Source organism: Mustela nigripes, chromosome 9 (genome assembly GCF_022355385.1).
Source record: "Mustela nigripes isolate SB6536 chromosome 9, MUSNIG.SB6536, whole genome shotgun sequence".
NCBI classification, from domain to species: Eukaryota; Metazoa; Chordata; class Mammalia; order Carnivora; family Mustelidae; genus Mustela; species Mustela nigripes.
The window spans coordinates 8161194-8183063 of NC_081565.1; the positions used below are offsets into that span (position 1 = coordinate 8161194).

Below are 21870 nucleotides of genomic sequence, written 5' to 3' on the forward strand. Positions count from 1 at the left end.
GGTTTAACCTCTCCTAGTCTCAGGTGCCACATCTAGGAAATGATGACAGTTATCCCTGTCTTATAGGATCCCTGGGAAAATTCAAGAGCAGAAGTACAGAATGCCTGGCATCTGACAGGTGCTCTCTAGATATGCATGTGTGTGTGTATACACACATATATACACGCATAAGAGCGTGTGCATCTGTGCACATACATATATGCAGAGAGAGAGACAGAAAGACAGATTACCTGTCAGGTGCCAGGCATTCTGCGCCTCCTATCTTGAGTTTTCACAAAGATTATCTATATACTGTGGACCCTTGAACAACATGGGGATTAGGGATGCCAACCCTCCATGGTCTAAAATCTGCTTCTCAGGATGCCTGAGTGGCTCAGACAGTTAAGCAACTGATTCTTGATTTCGGATCAGGTCATGATCTCAGGGTTGTGAGATCAAGCCCTATGTCAGGCTCTGTGCTCAGCACAGAGTCTGCTTCTCTCTCTCTACTCCTCTCCCTCTGACCCTCCATACTCACATACTCTGGCTCTGTAACATAAATAAATCTTTAAAAAAATAAAATAAAGTCTGAATATAACTTTTGACTTCCCAAAAACTTAACTACTAACAGCCTACAGTTAACCAGAAGCCTTACTGCTAACATCAACAGTTGAGTGACACATTTTGTATGTCAGATGAATTATAAACTGTAATCTTACAAAAACGTAAGCTAGAGAAAGGCAAATATTAAGAAAATCATAAGGAAGGGAAAATGCATTTACAGTACTGTATTTATAAAAAAAAATCTGTATATAAGTGGACCCACACAGTCCAAACCTGTGCTCAGGGGTCAACTGTGTGCACATGTGTGTTTCTGTATTCATACTTCTACATCATATATATGTGAAGTCACACAGATGGGCTCACATATTGGCATGTGAACTTACGCTTCCTGACCAATATATGAAATAAGGGAACTGTTAATTTGTTTGAATATTCAAGCATCAAAGTTGCTCTTAAAGGAGGCTCTTACTTAAGTCAACAAATAGTCATGAAAAAAGCCTCATTTCAAGACTACATTAGGAAAATGGCAACACACACAGTACGTCAAGTGTAACCACAATCCAGGGCTCAGGTGCAGAATTGTGGTCGCCTTTTGGCTAATTTAGAGGTGGTCCAAGACCACTGGATTCCCGAACAGCACAGGATGCAGGCCAAAGCATACTATCGTCAGGGCTGAGCAGAAGAGGGAAATAAGCAGGTGCTTCTGTGGACAGCCTCTTCGTCCCCTCCAAGGGGCCAGCGCTGCCACTAACAGAAGCTCAGCAGAGAGACAGCAGAGGCACCAGGAATAAAGAAGCACTTGGAAACTGAGCCCTTCTACCTCTGGGTCTAACCCCCAGTGGCAAAGGAGGCAGTGGACATCATCACAAGGTGGATCTGGTGGGCGTCAAGGGACAACTAAGGCCAGGAGGCCTGCAGGTCTGGTGTCTGGCCCAGAGCTATGCCCCAGGCAGTGCAAACACACGGGCATTTCTCCTGCCAGACCCATGGAGATTGCTAGCCAAGCCCCCTCACATTTGGATTAATTCTGCCATCCTGGGGAACAGAAAGGCCTTGTGAAAACAGGAGATTCACGCCGAAAGCTCAGAAGGCCTTGGAAATCTCTGCCATGGTTCAAGTTTACTCCCTATCCGGGAGAACTAGCAGGATGTTTGCAATGTCATTTACAACAAGAACCAAAAGTCTGCTAATGTGAAAATGAGAAAACTTCCTCTCCATCCTGCCATCACTTCTAGGGTTAGCTACTGAAGTTCCAAATGGTTTATTAAAATAGTGGCTTTACATTTCACATTTTTTTTGCGATGGTCCAAGTTTTGAGTATCCTAAATCCCTGCTCAGCCCCTAAGTCAGAATACGTATTCAGGTGTTTTATTCAAAATAAATGGGGCGCCTGTGTGGCTCGGTGGGTTAAAGCCTCTGCCTTCGGCTCAGGTCATGGTCTCAGGGTCCTGGGATCAAGCCCTGCATCAGGCTCTCTGGTTGGCAGGGAGCCTGCTTCCTCCCTCTCTCTCTGCCTGCCTCTCTGCCTACTTGTGATCTCTCTCTGTCAAATAAAGAAATAAAACCTTTAAAAAAAATTAAAATAAGGGGCGCCTGGGTGGCTCAGTGGGTTAAGCCGCTGCCTTCGGCTCGGGTCATGATCTCAGGGTCCTGGGATCGAGTCCCGCGTCGGGCTCTCTGCTCAGCAGGGAGCCTGCTTCCCTCTCTCTCTCTCTCTGCCTGCCTCTCCATCTGCTTGTGATTTCTCTCTGTCAAATAAATAAATAAAATCTTTTAAAAAAAAATAAATAAAATAAAATAAACAACAAGAGAGGTCTCCAAACTTAAAATAGACTGGCTGGTTCCAAACACACAATCTGAGGGTTTTCAGAAGACTTTCCCACTTCTATCCTTTCAATTCTGACCAAAAAGATTCAGAGTCCAGAACAAGAATATGTCAATACATAGGTAAAATCACCAGATTATAAATTTCATGACATTTTACTACAAAGCCAAACACATATGGAGAGGTTGCTGACGAGCAGTCCTTCCCAGGAAGTGTAGGCACTCCAAAGCAGGCAGTTTTACCAGAAGGGAGGGTGTGGGTAGGAGTAGGAGCTTGAGGGAAGTTAGGTCCCATCTCCCTTCATAGCAGCTCTCGGCCTCAGGAGATGACCATGACTGCAGGGGAGAGGCCCCGGCTCCCTGGAGAGAAAGGGCATTTCCGAGGGGTGTGGTGCAGCCCCCACAGAAATGCGGCCATCTTGTCTACCAGCAGCACTTGTCACGATGAGTTGTATGTAAGTGTTAAATCTCTACATCGTACACCTGACACTAACACTCCACTGTATGGTAACTAACTGGAATTTAAACAAAAGCAACAAGTGAGTGAAGGAATGAATGACCGAAACCCACCACAGCGAGGCACCCGTGCTTGGGCTGAGGAGCGCACTCACGAGCACGTCTCTCAATGGTTTCTCCTTCCACTGGGAAATAAAGCTTTACTACAGGACGCCCAGTGAAGCTAGTCATGCTGGAGATGCCTTCCTTAATCCTAACTTCTTCTCCCACCTCCTTCTTTCTTATCCGGGGCCCCCTAAAAATTCAGGCTTTTTAGGTAAATGGCTAATCTCCACATACTACAAAACACTTCTGCTGAGGTGAAGACTTCAGAAGGGAGAGAACTACTGAAGCACTTCACAACGTGGCCCTAAAGAAAGACGTGGTTCTGTGTAGGTAAATGAAATATACACAACCAAAAAGGAAACAAAAAAAATGTTTCCTGCATATGTTGAGAGTAGTGTTTCTCTAACACTGGTGACTAAATTCCCTTTTCCCAGCCACAACCTTATATAAAGGCTCTCAAACCCCCAAATAAACAAACAAGGGAAGCTGTTGGCAAATTAGTGGCATATTTTATAACAAAAAATATCTTTAAATTTGCATTTAGAGATCACTCCACCAACGCCTGACCAGGAGGGCTCACGGAACAAAAGGCAATCAGCTCCAGAGATATATATTCCTACTTCTACTCCTAGAGCCACAGGAACCATGTGTCTGGCAAATTTAGAATCGTAGTCAAGGAAATGCAAATTAAACAGGAAGATGCCATTTGTCGTCCATCGGCACCGTCAGGAGCGACAGGACTAGGGACTGCTCTGTTCTTTTTGGAAAGCAATCTGGCAGTAAACCATTCAAAAAGTTTTTTTTGAAAAGCCAAACTTATAAAAAGTTGCAGGAATAGAATGATGGATTCTATAACCTTCCACCTAGCTTCACTAATTAACATCTTGCCTCACTGGCTTTATCTCCATGTATGTAATTATACATACACATTTTTTTCAGAACCACTCAAGAAGAAAATGCAGATATCATGACTCTTCACTCCTAAACCTTTCAGCATATTATTTCCCAAGAACAAGAACATGCTCTAACATAATGATAAAATTATTACATTCAGGAAACTTACATTGCTACAATAGTAACATCTAACATCTAATAATAACATAATAACTAATGTTACTATTAGTAACATCTAATAGTACACTCCACATTCAAAATTTGCTAAATATCCCAAAACTTTTTTATAACAATTTTTTCTTGATCCAAAATCAAGCATTGCATTTAGATATTATCTCCTAAAAAGTGAAATGAGCATACTATTGAACAATAATCCCTACATCTACAGAAAGCAGAGCACTGGAACACAAGGAAACTATATATAGATCTACATTTAGATGCAGATAGAAAATTAAATGTTCACTGCACCATTATCTGCAGTAGTAAAAATCTGGAAGCAATATAAGAGACCATGAGGAAAATAATATAAGAGAATAAACAATATAAGAGACCATGAAAAAAAATACATATGGAATATATAAGAAAATATATCCAGATTCTGGAGTATTATGCAGCTATTAAAAATAGTGAATTAAAGGGGCTCCTGAGGGGTTCAGTCGGTTAATTGTCTCTCTCTTTTTTTTTTTTTTAAGATTTTATTTATTTATCTGACAAAGAGAGACAGTGTATAAGCAGGGGGAACAGCAGGGAGAGGGAGAAGCAGGAGCCCAACATGGGGCTCGATCCTAGGACCCTGGGATCATGACCTGAGCTGAAGGCAGATGCTTAATGGACTGAACCACCCAGGCACCCCAGAGCATCTGACTCTTGATTTCAGCTCAGGTCAAGATCTCAGGGTCATGAGATCAAGCCATGAGCTGGGCTCCATGCTCAGTGGGGAGTCTGTTTGGAATTTTCTCTCCCTCTCCCTCTGTTCCTCCCCAGCTTGTGCCCCTCCCCTTATTTGTGCATCAAATAAAAAAACCTTTAAAAATAGAAAATAAATAAATCTTTAAAAAATAAAAAAAAACTTTAAAAATATAAAATAAATCTTTAAAAAATAAAAAGTCTTTAAAAATAGAAAATTAAATCTACACATGTTGACCTAGAAAGCTGTCCACGATCTACTGATAAAGTTCCAGCATTGTTTTTTACTTTAGTTTCAGACTACTGGGAAGAAGAAGGATGGTAATCTAGCTGTAGATCTCTGACATCAGCCACAGCAACATTCTCCTAGGTAAGTCTTGTGAGGCAAGGGGAAAACAAAAACAAAAATAAACTATTGGGACTATAACAAAATAAAAAGCTTCTAAGAGCAAAATTAAATAAATAAATAAAATAAAACAAAACAAAAAATCAAAACTAAAAGACAACCCAATGAATGGGTGAAGATATTTGCAAATGACATATCCCATAAAGGGTTATATCCAAAATATAGAAAAAACTGATATAACTCAACACCAAAACCCCAGATAATCCAATTTAAAAATAGGCAGCAGAGAGGAGCAGACATTTCTCCCAAAAAAAACCATCCAGATGGCCAACAGACATATGAAAAGATGCTCAACATCACTCATCATCAGGGAAACACAAATCCAAACCACAAGGAGATATCAGCTCACACCTGTCAGAATGGCTAAAATCAAAAACACAAGGAACGACAAGTGTTGGTGAGGCTATGGAGTAAAAGGAACTCTCTTGCTCTATTGGTGGGAATGTAAACTCCATGCAGCCACTGTGGAAGACAATGGAGGGTCCTCAAAAAATTAAAAATAGAACTACCCTACAATCCAGTAATCGCACCACTGGACATTTACCCAAAGAATACGAAAATAGTAATTGGAAAGAATATATGCACCCCTATGTTTATAGCAGCATTATTTACAATAGCCAAATTAAAGAAAAAGCCCAAGTGTTCATTAACAGATGAATGGATAAAGAACATGTGGTACAAATATACAAGGAATACTATACAGCCATAAAAAAGAATAAAATCTTGCCATTTGCAACACCATCGATGGATCTAGAGGGTATAATGCTAAGCGAAATAAGTCAGTCAGAGGAAGACAAATACCATATGATTTCATTCATATGTGGAATTTAAAAAGCAAAACAAATGAACAAAGGAAAAAACGAGACAAAGCAAAAAATAGACTCTTGGGCACTTGGGTGGCTCAGTTGGCTGGGCGACTGTCTTCTGCTCAGGTCATGATCCTGGAGTCTCAGGATCAAGTCCCACATCAGGCTCCTTGCTCAGTGGGGAGCCTGCTTCTCCCTCTGACCCTCCCCCCACCCCATGCTCTGTCTCTCACTCACTCTCTCTCTTTCAGATAAATAAAATCTTTTAAAAAATAAAAAATAAAACAGACTCTTAACTATAGAGAACAAACTGATGGTTACCAGAGGCGAGGTAGCTGGGAGCATGGGAGGAACAGGTGAAAGGGATTAAAGAGCATACTTATCACGACGACCTTAGTAATATATGGAACTGTGGAATCACCATATTATACACTTGAAACTAATATAACACTATATGTTAACCATACTGGAATTTTAACATTTGTATTAATTAATTAATTAAAGTTGCACATGTGATTCAGATTGTATTCCTGTCGGATGGTACCGGTCTAGAGTGCCAGCCCTGGTTTTAAATCCCAGATAGACAGTGCCACTTACTCTCTGTATGAAGAAGTGATTTTCCTCTTTAAGCACTGACCTGCTCATCAATGTATTGGGAATAATAAATACACCTAAGTTATCAGGCTGATGTGAGAAGTAGATTACATAATGCATGTAAAGCACTTAAGCATAAGACCCAGACATGGGGGATGCCTGAGTGGCTCAGTCACTTAAGCATCTGCCTTCAGCTCAGGTTGTGCTCTCAGGGTCCTGGGATTGAGTCCCACATCGGGCTCCTGCTTAACAGGGAGCCTGCTTCTCCCTCTGCCAGCTTCTCCCCCTGCTTGCACGTGCCCTCTCTCTCTCTCTGACAAAGTCTTAAAAGAAAAAAAAACTAGACATGGCAGGTGTTCAAAAATGGGAGCTGCCCTTAATATTACCATCCAGCATTAGGTGAATAATCAGGAGGTGAAGGTTTTAGACCTGGCTCTGCCCATACCTGGCTATATGTTCCAGGCAAAAAATAAAAATAAAAAATAAATAAATAATAATAATAATCATCTCTTAGATTCTTCACTTCTTTATTAGAAAATCAGGAGCTAATAATCTGCTTCATCTGGTCATTCTGAAGACCGAGTTCTTTCAGTCTACATGTATTCACTGAGTACCAACTAAGAGCTAGGCACCATTCAGGGCACTGGGAAAAAGCAATGAACAAGTCAGATAAAGCTCCCGTCCTTAAAGAGTTTCTATTCCAGAGAAGATATATCACAAAAAAAATATTATATAATGTTATGTTGGGTAGGAATAAGAAATATGAAGAAACTGGAGCAGGATAAGGGAAAGGAGTGATGGAGAGCTGCCACTTTAGGCCAAGCCAGAGACAGAGACACGTGGAGAAGAGCCAGTAGGAGTGATGGAAGAGAAGCGCAGGGCCCTGTGGCAGGGGGACACTGGGTGAGTCTGGGTTAGAGGTGTAGCTGGGGAGCACAAAGCACAGAGATGGGGGCAGGAGAGGAGACTTGGCCAGACCACAGGGGGCCCTGGAGGCCTTGGGAGGAACACAGGGTCTCATTCTCACAGGAGGCAGTTGCTAGAGAGCTTTACATGGGTTTTTAGATGATCCCTTGACTATGCTGAAGGAGGTGATGCCAGGTGATGCCAGCACGGCACAAAATAAACGTGGGGGCCGGCAACAGCAGAGGGCTGAGACGCGGCCCTGTAGCTCCCCCAGTATCCTGGAGGGCACTAAACCTGTTACAGCAAAGGGGACAGGGAGGAAGCAGGCACGGCAGAGAATTACAGCCCCAAGACAGTGCTTGCAGTCAGGCTCCAGGTCACCCCACAGGCAAGACTCCTCTACCTTCACAGCACAAAAGGAAGAAACCGAGTCACTGCAAAACGAGAAGCCAACTTGGCATCTCCACCACAAGGAACAGCCCTCAGTCAGACGGGCAGAAACACACTGGCTGAAGAAAAACCAGTTTTTAAAAAAATGTATTATTACAAAATACTATTTTTTATCATAGAAAAGTCATCGTGAAAATGCAGAAAGCATGGTGCCTGGGTGGCTCAGTGAGTTAAAGCCTCTGTCTTCGGCTCAGGTCATGATCTCAGGATCCTGGGATCGAGTCCCGTATCGGGCTCTCTGCTCAGCAGGGAGCCTGCTTCCTCCTCTCTCTCTGCCTGCCTCTCTGCCTACTTGTGACCTTTCTCTGTGTGTCAAATAAATACATAAAATCTTAAAAAAAAAATGCAGAAGGCCAACAAAAAGAAACAAACAGAAGTAAAATTAAATTCCAACTAATTGGAATCCTACAACAACCAGAAGTTACAGTAAATAATGTTTGGCTATTTATATCCAGATAGCTATGAATACATAAACACCAAATCTAGACCTCTTCTTCTGCGAATATAAATAAGTGTGCATTGCATGTGCTTTTTAAAAATGGCACTGTTCTCTGTTAATGGTGCTGTAACTTGCCCCTTTCACTGACTATTCGTATATACTGCACATGACTTCCAAGGTGGTTAATTCGAGATTGATGGCATCCTTTTCAATGCTGCCTAGTATTTCATAAAGAATATTATATCCCACAGACCCTAAGGTTGGGCATATGGGTCGTTTCCAACCGGTTTTAACTAGCCCCTGTCGCAACCTGTTTTGGTGCCCAGACACTCACATCAGTTCTGTTACTTACAGCAAACTCCTCGGGACTCACTTTCAAGACATCGAAGACAACGGCATCGTAGCTCTTGCTGGCATAGTCGCAGCTCTGGCCCTCCAGAGAGTCTGAGCTGCTGCTGCCCTGCGGAGAACAGGGAGAGAGGGTGCCACCTGAGCAGTCGGGCTCACTGCAGACTCGCTACCTCCCACGCCCAGAGCGAGGACGCACACACGAAGGAAAAGCTCCTGCTGCCCACTGCTGTACCCCATTCCAGGCACCGCGCTGGGCACTTCATACACACACTCCTGTTTAATTCTTGAAGGAATGGAATACATGCTATTTTTACTCCCACTTTACAGATAAGGAAGCAGAGGCAATGCCATGTCCCCAAGGTATCACAGCCAGGAAACCGGAGAGCCAGGAGGTGAACCTAGTTTCGCCTACCCTCGATCATGGCCCCTAACTGCTTCCAGCCTGCTGTGTAGCTGGTGGGGTAAAAAGACAGAGCCCACTCTTCCTTTAGAGAGAACGGGACTTCATAGCTCAGGAGGCCTGAGGCAATCATCGGTCTTGTTCTGTCTCTCAAACGTTACCTAGTTTCACCTTTTTGTTGTTGTTGTTGTTATTATTGTTTTCTGGAAGTCACTGCAGAAATTCTTATACAAAATGTTAAACTAGCTCTCAAGGCTTATTTCATATATGGGCCATTTGGAATTTAAAAACCAGATTGCTGATGAGGTGAGAGGTAACCAACTGGCTTTGGAGACGGGTGTGAAAGTTATATTTAGTAGGGTCCCTTATTAAGGTGAACCCAGTGAGCCCTGCACAGACAGAAGGGGTCTCCCATAAAAGAGCACATTAAAACTCCCCAAATGTGGCCAGTTTTATGAAGCCCAACCCTGTGGGGATCCCAGAATGTTGAACATACCTTCTCCTCAATTTTATTTAATTTCATCAAACTCTACTTCAGGGAACCATTCAAACTTACCACCCAAAACTTGTGCCCTGTTCATAAACGGTTTTATTCGTCTCAACCCGTGAAGAGGGATTTTGTGGTTTCCAATAACCTCAATATTCTTGGACTGGGATTTAGAGAACATGATTTTATTAATTCTTCTTTATTTCACTCTTTCCAAAAAGGATATATCTGGAAAAACTTTGCAATCTTACTGGAAACTAGAGTGTTTTTAGGCCAGTGAGGGAAACCAACAGTCAACAACCAAGAATGTGAGGTTAAAAGGAAGAGCGGAAACACAGACCTGAAGATTTCAGTAGGCCTGTGTCACTGAAAGGTTTTACGAAGGAGGCTGCTATACCCAAAAGCTGAAGGTTATCTGAAGAAGCAGCACACCATGGTGGCTGAGAGCTCTGAAGCCATGCCTGGTGGGAACGCCAGCTCCACGCCAGCGGCTGCCCGACCTCGCACAAGCTATTCACCTGACCGTCTTAGAGCTCTCTAGAAAATGGCACCATAGGCAGCCCCTCCCCGACCCGCCCCCCACAGTGCTGTGGTACAGGTTATATACAGTGAAGCTAACAAAGCAGAGGGCAGAATCCCCCTCCCCAGGAGACGCTGATTCAAGGGACCTGGGCGGGCTTGGCTGTGGCTATTTCAGAAGTTCCCTGAATGATGGGACATTCTCCCCTGAGGAGAATCTGTGCTAAACTTCTGAGAAGTAACAAAGACGAGTCTTGAATGCATTTGAAACTGGCAGTCTGTTCTGCCCCTCGGTCTTGTGCACAGGCTCCAAACAGGCGATCACCTGCATTGCCACACCCACCTTCCAGAAAGTAAGCAGTTCAGGTGACAGGGTGGTTTTCCTCCATTTAGTGTCATCACGGTTGGGAGCGCTGGCTTGAGTGTCACAGGGGCCTGACTGTGAATCTCCCCTACTGCTGGCCAGCTGTGCGATTTAAGCCAGTTTATTCACCTCTTCCTGCCTTAGTTTCCCCAGTTTGCCTTCAGTTTCTGAAGCAACAGTACAGACCTGCTCGGGCTACTGTAAGGACTGGTGGGATGTCACGTGTGAACACACAGGACACAGGCCTGGCAGACAGGACAGCTGAGTCACGGGGGTGGATGTGCATGTGGTGTCAGTCACCAGAATTTACTGAGCGCTTCCGTTATATACGTGTTCTCTCATTCGACAACGCTGTGAGCACTTACCACGTTCCAGATACACACACATCTGCACCCACACACAATACACACGTGTCTACATGTATGTGTACACGCACGCACATACACACAGAGAGATCAGAAAAGACAGACATTTTCCTCTAGATGAAGTATAGATTATAAATGAAAACAGAAGTCTGATTTCCTCCAGTTACCAAACAGTCCATTCCCAGGATTTCAGGTTTTATAACTTTCGTGTAACACCCCATTGCATCTGACCCAGACACACACGCTCATACAAGAGGCCTTATTTAATCCAGTGTTGCCCCAAATACACTAGTGGTGGTGGTGACGATGAGGCAGTAACTTCATTTAAATCTGTATTGGCACCAGTGGGGAATTTTAAAAGGACTCACAAGTCTGTTTTCAGAAGCAGAGATCAAAATAAGGAATTTTTTAAAGGTTTGTAAGATATGAATAGGTTCCTGTGAATTTCTAGCTGGTCACACAGGATCATTTCAAAAGCCCAGCTCCGCTGAGAGGGACTGCACGTTCCCTCGCCAGTAGTCATGGGGGCCAGGCGTACACAATCAGCCAGGTGGCATCCCTGGGCCTGATGACAGCTGCTCCTCTTGCGTGTCTCCGTTCCATCACTGCACTTGGAAAACAAACCCCTACACCCCCTCAAAGCCCAGGGCAGGGGCCCTAGCCCAGGCCACTCTCAGACCACCAGTCCTTACAGCCATCTCCTACTGAGCAAGGTAAACAAGAACATGGGGCCAGTTGGAATCACTTCTGTCTGACTTCATTCTGGAATGTGTGACTTATTTATAATCAGCAGCAGCTTTTCTTGGGAAAGGTCTGATCCCATCTTGCCACCAAAATGGAATGTGGCACTTGCCACAACTGGACTGGGCAGGTGTTTGTTTTTCTTTGAAGAGAACGACTGCAGAAAACGGACTGATCCTCAGGGCTGACTGCCTCCCAAATCTCACGCCTGGTGTGGCCAAGGGCCTCCGGAGTGCTAAGAATGGTGGTATTCATGGAGCCTTGCTTCCTTGCTGCCTACAACTTAGCTGGGGCCTGGGTCCACTGAAAGGAGTCCCCCTACTCCCACCCATGGTCCCGATACTCACAACCCCTGTACCTGTGGAGTGGCGGAGGTGACCAACACGCTAGCCATCAGACCATTCCTCTTGTACATAGTCTCTGGGCCGCAGGGAGCTTCAGGGCAGCCTCTGTTGGTGACATAACCTGTCTGAAGAAGTCCTGCAAGGCAAGGGGGCTCATGAAAACCAGTTTCAAACTCAACTTAATCCTACTGGGGGCAGGGAGGGTGGCAGGGAACATTGTGCTAGGCTTAAACAGAAGACCATAAAGAAGACCTTTACCTTTTCTTGAATTTTCTTGAATTTTCTTTTATTCATTTATTTGGCAAAGACAGAGAGCGCGAGCAGGGGGCAGCAGGCAGCAGGAGAAACAGGCCCCCCCACTAGGCAGGAAGCCTAACGCAGGGCTTAGTCCGACCCTGGGATCATCCTGAGCCAAAGGCAGAGGCTTAACCAACTGAGCCCCCCAGGTACCACACAGCCTTTGTTTTATTTATTTATTTGATAGAGAGAGAACACATACAAGCAGGAGGAGGCAGAGGGAGAAGCAGGCTCCTCGCTGAGGGGAGTCCAATGAGGGACTCAATCCCAGGACTCCAGGATCATGACCTGAGCCGAAGGCAGACTCTTAATCGTCTGAGCCACCAGGCCCCCTGACCTTTGTTTTAAATGAAAGCTGTTAAAGAAGACAAATGGATTTTACTGCATTTCCCCAGGCACTCGACCACTTCATCAGGAGCAAGGTGATACTTGTGCAGTGCTCACCACGTGCCACGCACTTGGCGTACATTAACTCAACTGACCCTCACAACAGCCTTGGGCAGGTCCTCTTCTGCCCATATTACATGTGAGGAACCTGAACCGCAGAGAGCTTTAGTGCCTTCGCTCATGCTGTTTCCTGATCCCATCATCATTCAAAGCCCTGCTCAAACGTCGTTTCTTCTGAGTATCGTGCCCTAGAACACTCGAACCAGATCCAGATGCTCTCATGCCAGTGTGTACACACCCCTAACAGAGCATTCATCATAGCACTGAACATTCCAGAACTGCCACCTGCTTTTCAGCAGGAAAATGACCAGGAAAGCAGGGAGAATGTAACAGGGGAAGGAAAGGAGAAGGTGGGAGGCCCAGCTGGAAGCCAACTGCAATCACCCAGGCCAGCGCTGAAGGTCGTCTGTGCTAAGTGACGTTGTCACAGTGAAGTCAGAGAGAAGGAGACAGACTGGGAGACAGCGGGAGCAGAAACTGATGGGGAAGAAGGACAGAGGAGAACAAGCTAAGGATTATTGGTGTCTGGCCTGAGGTGCCAGAAGGATGGTGCATCCGTCCTCAAGGAAAGGGACACCGGCAGCACAGCAGATCTGTAGAAGGTGAAGAGCTTCATCTGAAATATATGCCGGATCCATGGTGTCAGAGAAGACCCACCCTGGAGGGAAGGTCTCGCCTGAAGCCCCCCGGGGAAGATGGTCTGGAGGTAGACAGAGAAGATCTCCACCCTGCCTGTGATGCTGCCAGAGCCTCAGCCACGAGGGCCCATGGCGAGCAACATCGAACACCAGAGAAGGACAGCGTCAAACACCTGAGAAGGAACGCCAGAGCGCCAGAGGCTCCGGCAGCGCACGGCTCCAAAGCCATGATGGCCATCCCCTCACAACCACTCTGCCGGCTTCCGTCAGCCGCGTTCTCCTCGGCGACAGCCTGTGAGCCGTCCACCCTCCCTCCTTCCTTCCCCCAGGCACTGAGAGGAACCAGTCTGAGCTATAAATGACATTTGGGGGCCAACTGGGGACCACCGGATATGGACATTTCAGAGGATACTGAATTACCATTCATTTTCTGGGGCATGAGAGCAACAGTGGGAAGATTAAGTAGGAGCGAGTCTATCTGGGGAACACGGGGCAGAATTCGGAGCTGAAGTGAGCTTGCGACTTCATTCCAAATCAATCCCCAAAACACGCCGCAGTCGAGATAAGGCGACCACGTCACAACGCCGACAACCGACCTCCACTGACAAAAGGTCACTGCCCTGCTCTCTCAGCCTTTCTGAATGCTCGATCCTTTTTGTACTAAGAAAGCAAAGGGGGAAAAAAAGCGCGGGTCGGCTAAGTTTTTCCTCCGGAGTCCAAACTCCCCGCCCATGAGGGCAAGGGGACGGACTGGAAACACTCCTTTGTTAATCACTGGTGTCCTCAGAGAAGCAGTGCCCGCTGTTACCCGGGACCCTGCGCCGGAGGCTGGGGCAGGTCTGGAAGGCAGCTGCACGAAAACAGGAAGAGACCTTTGAAAGAAGGTCTCGGTAGGACGAAGGGAAACGCCGCGGGTAAAGGCAAATCCAACCCACGGTGAGCTGCCGCCTCACTCCCGCCAGGACGGAGGTCACGGAAAAGGCAGCACCGCGTACACTGCTGCGGGGGGGGGGGGGTGCGAGAGGTCCAGCTCCTTTGGAAAGCAGTTTGGTACTTTCTTAAAAAATTAAAGTACACTTACCAAATGACCAGCAATTCTACTCCTAGGTAGCTACCTTGAAAGAAATGAAAGCCTATGTCCACACAAAGACACGCACATGAATGATTCATCAGAGCCAAAAGCTGGAAACATCTGAACGCTCTGCTGAGCGGGTCAGCAATGTGACAGAGGCACACGGGGGAAGAGGACCCAGCAATAAAGAAATGAAGTCCTGAGAGAAACCGTAACATGTATAAACCTCAAAAACATGATGCCAAGTGAAAGAGGCCAGACCCAAAACACTGTACTGTAGGGTGCCATTTTTATGAAATGTCCAAAAAAGGCAAATTCATAGAGACAAGAGCATATCAGTGGTTGGCTGGGGGTGGAGGCAGCCGACCGGTCTGCAAACGGGCACAAGGGATTTTTCTGAGGTGACGGAAAAGATCTAAAACTGGGTCATCGTGACAGTCCCACAGCTCTGTAAATTCACCAGAAGTTACAGAATTAAACACTTGGAATGGGTGAATTTTACGGCATGTAAACTCCACTACAGTGAAAGCAGCAGCCACCAGCTCAGTTTCATGGCGGAGACCTGAACTCTCATGTTTAGCTGCCCCCCTTCCACATCCCTTTGAAATAATCCAAGAAATATTAAAATAGCAAAAACAAACTACATTAGCACATGACAAGAGAGAAGGGTTATTAATAAGCAAAAATCTTTGAGGAGGGGCGCCTGGGTGGCTCAGTGGGTTAAAGCCTCTGCCTTCGGCTCGGGTCATGATCCTAGAGTCCTGGGATCAAGCCCCTCGTCAGGCTCTCTACTCAGCAGGAGGACTGCTTCCTCCTCTCTCTCTGCCTGCCTCTCTGCCTACTTGTGATCTCTGTCTGTCAAATAAATAAATAAATAAAATCTTTAAAAAAAAAATCTTTGAGGAATTTCCAGTGCAGAAGAGACAGGACTGCGAGGAGGGGAACCAGCCCCTGGAGCAAAGGGAAGGCCTCCCAGGAGTCTGGTGGATGAGAACCTGCAACAGACACCCCAAGAGAAACTCGGAGACTTCAAAGTGGGGAATCCAGAAACTGAGGCTGAAAACAAAGCCAGCTTGAGAGCCCAAGGGGCAGCATGAGACCGGCTCAAGCTGCAGGCCTCAAACCAGACGACCCGGCTCATTTCTTCATTTAAACGGAAAAACATATTTCTTTATTATTGCATTAAATAAAAAGATCTGTTGGTGAGTTTAATAACTACCATAATTTGAAAGTAGTTATGAGCATAGATATTCTAAGAGTCCAATGATCATTGTGTGATATGAAAATACCATAAATTTTATTGGCAACAAAGTCGCAAGTACAATTATTATTATTGGGATTCACTGTCTTTATTAGTAACTGAGAGAAATGCTAAATTTCATTTAGAGGTTGGTGAAAATAAAGATGTCATATTTTTCTCATCAAAATTCAGTGAAGCCTGGTCCAGAAGCCCTGCTCCAGGCACTGGAGACATAAAGTGAGGAGGCCCTGCTCCTGCAGAGCTTACATTCCAGTGAGAAGTCAGAAAATACACACATGGATACAAAGAAGATAACTTTAGATACTGAGAAATATCTCAAAAAACTAAAATAGGAGGGCACTGGGCGGCTCAGTTGGTTAAGCCTCTGCCTTCGGCTCAGGTCATGATCTCAGGGTCCTGGGATCAATCCCTGCATCTGGCTCTCTGCTTGGCAGGGAACCTGCTTCCCCCTCTCTCTCTCTCTGCCTGCCTCGCTGCCTACCTACTTGTGATCTCTCTCTGTCAAATAAACAAATAGGGTGGAGGATGGTGTTTGTCAGGTCACCAAGGAAGCACACTCCAAGGACGTTTGAACTATACTGTGAACTGGAAGCTTAGGCAGGAGTCAGCCCATAAAAACCACCGTGTGTGCTCTGTAGTGGGCACCACAAGGGCAAAGACCCTGAGATGCACGCAAGCTCAGCAGGCCTGGGATGGAGGCAGATGGACCCAAGTGGGTAGAAGGCAATGGACAGTGGACAGACAGGCTGGGGCCAGAGCATGAAGGGCCTTGCATGCCATGGTGGGTGTGTGGGTTGCGTCTGGAGTGCAGTGGGAACCCTCTAGTGTACTGGAGGGTTTTGAGCAGGGGAGAGACAGGATCTGATCTTACGGTTTTTGAGATCACTTAGGCTGCTGGGCAGAGAACTGGATGAAGAGAGACAAAGTCGGAGCCTCGGAGGCAGCAGGGACAAGAGAGGATGGTGGCACGGACTGCTGGCTACAGGGATGAGGGATGGATCTGGGAGGGGTTCTGGAAAGAAACAGACAAGACCTGCTGATGGACCACAGGTGAAGCGAGAGGAAACGAAGGGAACCCAGGATGACCCCTAGCCTTGGGGGTCACGAGTGGATGACAGCCCAGTGTTGCTCAGCTGTCCATTCCTTCACACATCACCCACCCACCCACTGAGACCACTGGGGGACCAGTTCTGGGCATCTAGAGTCAGAAACAACACAACCCTGCCCTCCAGGGTCCTGCAGAGCAGTAGGGAGAACACCAGCAAGTGACACGTGCTCTAACAGATCCCGGGTTCACTCTGGGGGTCAAAGAAGACATCACTGAGAAGAACCCTTGAGCTGGCTCTCAAAGGACCAGTGGGAGTGTCTCAAGGGAAGGGCAGAGGAGGGTACCCTGAGCTAGTGTGGGAGCCCAGGGCAGAAAGGACTCCTGACATGCCCTGCACCAGGAGCACAAGGGAGCAGACTCCCCTCCTTACCAGACCACAGCCACGTCCATCCTAACACACAGCGGCCAATAAGCTAGGCAGGGATCCCCAGAGAGTTTAACAGACGGTCCTGACGCTGCAGCCACAGCCACAGCGTTCTGTCTCCTGGTCACTCCCCCATCTGTTGGGCAGACTTGGTGAAACCTCCCAAGCCCTGCTCTGCTCAGAGAATTCAGACCAGTCCTTGGCCTCAAGGAGTTCACACCATTATCCGCTCACCCGTCATCAGGACAATTTATTAAACACTCCGTTGCAGGCTCTGGCTGGGGATTTCCATGCATTAAAAAACATTTTTTTTTTACAGATGAAGAAATGGAGGTACAAAGAGATCAATGACACCATAACTTGGGGACACACTGACCGCAGCACGGCCGCTACTAGACGGGGCCGTCTGGCAGGGAGGCAAGAGCCCCAGCTCTGAGCTGGCCATCTGATTCCGAATCACACTAGAATCCCATCCTTCCGTCCTTCTCCAGCTCGCTCACCTCCCTCTCTCTCTCTCTCTCTCTCTCTCTCTCTCACACACACACACACACACACACACGCTGCTAATGCCTCCTTGGAAACCGAAACACTGCCGCAAAGCAAGCAATTCTCATGATGTAACTTCACAAGAACGTGGCAATTGTATCAGGACCACAGAACAATCCCTCATCTTGTTTCTGTATGACAGACTCTGCTCTCGTGTGTGGGCTCCCGGAGAGGGGAGGAAAATCCCATATGCCATGTTGGTTTCCTTCCAAACTTGCAGAATTCTCCTTCGACACTGCAGGTTCAGGAAACCAAGAAAATAACATGAGACAGTCTGGTGCAGACCACTGTTGAGAAGGCAGAATAACCACTTTTTCCTACGCGTATGGAGGTTGTTTCAAAGAAAATACACACATTCAGGAATGTTCAATTACAAGAGAGTGATCTCTTCCAAATGTTTTAGACAAGCATGGAAACAGATCCCAAGCCCCACTGCAGAGCCCGTTTCCCCAGCGTGGAGTGGGCTGCTCTCCGTGGACGTGGTGGGAGCTGGCTCCACCTTTGTGCATCTTGAACAGAAGCTGTGACAAGACGAATAAGAAGGAAACAAAGAGGGTTGTGGGCAGAACAACCCCTTCATCGCTCCAGGAGCGGTAAGTGTGTGTACGTTTGTGCACGCATGCGCACGCGGGCGCACACACACACACACACACACACACACAGAGCGTGCAGAGTTCCAACTGTAACCATCACTCTGGAGCGGGACCACTGGCCAGCAGCTCTAGAAAGTCCCCCTTGTGGGCGCTGGCAGGGCTGTTATCTCTGCCTCCTCCTGACCCTCTCCAAACTGGCCAAACCTCTTTTCCTGGCAAGCAGCAGCATCTGGCGGCTTTCAAAGAGAGGCCTGGCCACGTCAGCACATGTCAGACTTGAATGCCATCACTCACTGCAGCGCTCCCCGCCGCCCCCCTCCCCACACCCCGTCCCTTCCAAACCACCCACCAGATGTTCAACCTCCAACATCCCACCTTCTCACCGAGGGAAGGAGAGTGGGCTGGGGAGGCGCCACCACGGCTGTGCCTCTGTGGAGGAGAGAAAGCAGCAGGGTGTGGGAAAGAGGGCTGGCTCTAGGGGTGGAGGGCTGCAGATCTCACCAAAGAGGGACAAAACCTGTGAAACTGAGCGAACCCAGAGAGAAGCAGGAGGACTGCATCTTCTTGGGCAAGGGAAGAACCTACATTTATGGCGCTAAGGTAGGCGCCCGCAAACAGGCAGCAATCCGCCAATCCAGGAGATGGGCGTGGACTGAGTGCCCCACGTCCCCCCATTGCCAGAAACCTTAGTCCAGCCCAGGGGCACCTAACCTTTTCAAGGAGGAGGACTTCCCGAATTTCTCACATAAAGTAATACAGATACATGCTGAAATTGTATATGCTTAATAAAAAGGCATCAAATAAAAAAAAGAAAGTCTCCTCTCCCTACCACCCTTGGTCCCCGTCCCCAAAGTCACACAGTTCACATAGTGTAGGGTAGCATTTCTGCACACATCCATGCATATGGAGACAGAAGTAAACGCACAGATACATACGTAAACGTATTTCAGAGACTATCCTTTTCAACACACACACACAAAATTTAGTTCTATTTTTGGCATCTGTTGACTAAGGAAAAAACCCTTGGCAACGAAAAGCTGTTATAGATCACCAACACACTTAAATTCATCTGTGGTCTAATCATCACAGCAGTATCGACATCCACGCGGAACACGGCAAGGTATAGTCCCAGCACGCATCCCGCAGGCTGCCAGAGCCCGCGGCACCCGTGGATCTGGGGAGGTGATCGACGCCCTCCACCCACGCCGGATCACAGTGGCAGGTGAAGGCCTGGTGGAAGCTGAGAACAAGACAGCTGCAGAGCAGTGTCCGGGGCAGGAGAACAGATTGATCAGGAGCTGAATTCTCACCTGTCACTTACTCTATGCCCCGGGCAAGCTGCTTCACCTGCCCAAGCTCCACCTTCCTCGCCTGGTAAACAGGGAGACTCGTGATGCCCGCCTCGCAAATGGTCAAAGGGGTCCCTAGGATGCTGTAGCGTAGGAGCAGCTGGGAAGTGATGGCTGTGCCTGTGCCAGCGCCCCTCACCGCCAGGCTCACCCGCTGGGGCAGGGTAGGCACAGGCAGGGCTGCGTTAGCATAAGACCACAAGACATCGCACCAAAGTTGGGGCACCAAGAGAAAAGTGAGTGAAGAACACTCGTCTCATAAAACTAGGGAAGATTCACGAAAGAAAAGCAGTGCTGTGGCTGGCTGGACAGTTTTTAAAGTCTCTATGAAAAGGCCACAGGAGCTTTACCATCCCTCACGCGTACACATACAATTCTCTTGAAACCAAAGGCTCCTCCTCCATTCTGAAACAAGGCTGCAGAACAGAGGCGGAGGCGAGAGGTCCCCACGGGCAGCCACTAGCTGGCAGGCAAGGCCTGATTTCTCCATAGTGGGGGAGGCCGACTTGGGAGAAACAAGAGGCCTAAGGATCCCTAGGGGTGAGGCTTACAGGGAGCGCCGGGAAGCAGGGGTGAAGGGGAGAGCAAGAACGAGGGTGGTCTACCTGGAGCACGCCAGACCCCCCCACAGTGCTGGGGATACCCCGGAAAGCTGGAGAGTGACATTTCCCTTTCTGCATATTTGGGATGATGGTATTCTGGTCAGGGACCGGTGCCCGCTCCCTCTCCCCAACTCTGCACAGCCCCCGTCAGTCACCTACTTCCTCTTAATTAAGGTCCCAGGAGCACATGCTCTGGGGAAGGCAGGCAGTGTCGCCTGGACATGGATGGACGGGGTCCACCTGGGCAGCCATCAGCGGAAACAACCCTCCCTGTGGAACACGCCTGGTCTCTCCACCACCCGTAAGTCCAGCCCACCCAGCCTCTGCTCAAGGGCAGTGTCGGTGTCAGTGTCGGTGTCGGTGTCGGTGTCAGTGCCGTCCTCACACTCTCCGTGCGGCAGCCCCGCCTCCTCACAGTTGTTTCTTAACACAAACAGAGGGATCCTTCCAAAACATCAACCAAAAACTCACAGAACATAACTAAGAAGGGTGACCGCTCCTGTACGTAGAGCGCACCCAGCCGGAGAGAAACAGTCCGCACCCCAGACCTTTCCCTGGAAGGAAGCCAGAGAAACGCCCTCAACGATAAGAGAAGGCGCTCCCCGTCCCAGGCAGCGGCTCCTGCAGAAGCAGGCAGTGGGAAGAGGAGAAGGAAGTCAGCCAGGGGCATCAGCTAGCGCAGCACCGTTCAGGACGGAGCTGAGGACAGCCTGGGGCTCTGACGCACAGAAAGCCGGCCCTGCAAAGGGACAAGCGCCTGAGTCTCCCAGTCTCCTGGGGTGGAAGAGGGAACGCGGGAGATGGAGACTGGTGATTTCTGGGAACTTGAGGTGCCTCCTGAGCATGTTCTCAGGCTTAAAATGAACAGTGGAGAGCAAAATGTTAAAAATGCAAGAGAAAGAGGGGACCCCTGGGCTGCCTGGGTGGCTCAGTTGTTAAGCATCTGCCTTCGCCTCAGGTCATGATCTCAGGGTTCTGGGATCGAGCCCCACCTCGGGCTCCCCGCTCGGCAGGAAGGCTGCTTCTCCCTCTCCCACTCCCCCTGCTTGTGTTCCCTCTCTCGCTGTGTGTCTCTCTGTCAAATAAGTAAAATCTGAAAGACAGAGAGAGAGAAGGAAGGAAGGGAGGGAGAGAGGGAGGGGGGAAATTAAGAAAATTTAAAAGCACATCTCAGAAAAGACGGTAAAGTGGGACTGTGGTAGCTGCTTCCCTGCCCCTGGAGGATGGGGTTGGATGGTGGCCACTACTCAGACCTTTGCTAGAGGAGGGAGGCCCTGGGGAGACAGGAGAGCCTGGCTGGCACAGGGGGCACCCACGCCAGGATGCAGGGGCTCAGTGATGTCTCTCAGAGAAGACACTTTCGCCCTACGGGGATGTGAAGCAAAAGCACGAGAACCAGACCATTAATTTCCTCCACAATTAATTTCCTGAGGACCTGATGCGACCCTGAGGGCAGGGCGCTGTCCCAGGCAGGAGGACACTAATGAGACCCCACAACCAGCTGCAAGGAGGGATGGTGGACAGAGACAGGAACCGGAGAACCAACACTGGGAGGGAAACCGGAGGTACATGAGAAAAGCCGACAGCCCAGTTCGCAGCATCACACCTGGGTCAACTTCCCTAAGCGAATCTGAAATTCGGATTGAGCCCATAAGCTCCTCACACGTAAGCTGCATGAAGGGCACATGGAAAT

General features: G+C 47.9%; 1 protein-coding gene across 10 annotated transcripts in view; it reads right to left on the minus strand.

Annotated features, from left to right (window-relative positions):
* Nucleotides 1–21870, minus strand: part of RALGPS1 (Ral GEF with PH domain and SH3 binding motif 1) — a 269975-nt gene that overhangs the window by 209696 nt on the left and 38409 nt on the right. For 9 of the 10 annotated variants that reach the window (XM_059410787.1, XM_059410790.1, XM_059410789.1 and 6 more), the window contains 2 exons: nucleotides 11915–12036; nucleotides 8682–8789 (listed from right to left, as the gene is read on the minus strand). In XM_059410787.1, the coding sequence (XP_059266770.1) occupies nucleotides 8682–8789; nucleotides 11915–11971 (165 nt within the window). In that variant the 5' untranslated portion in view covers nucleotides 11972–12036. The remainder of the gene's footprint in view (nucleotides 1–8681; nucleotides 8790–11914; nucleotides 12037–21870) is intronic. The other variant, XM_059410788.1, reaches the window with a different exon arrangement.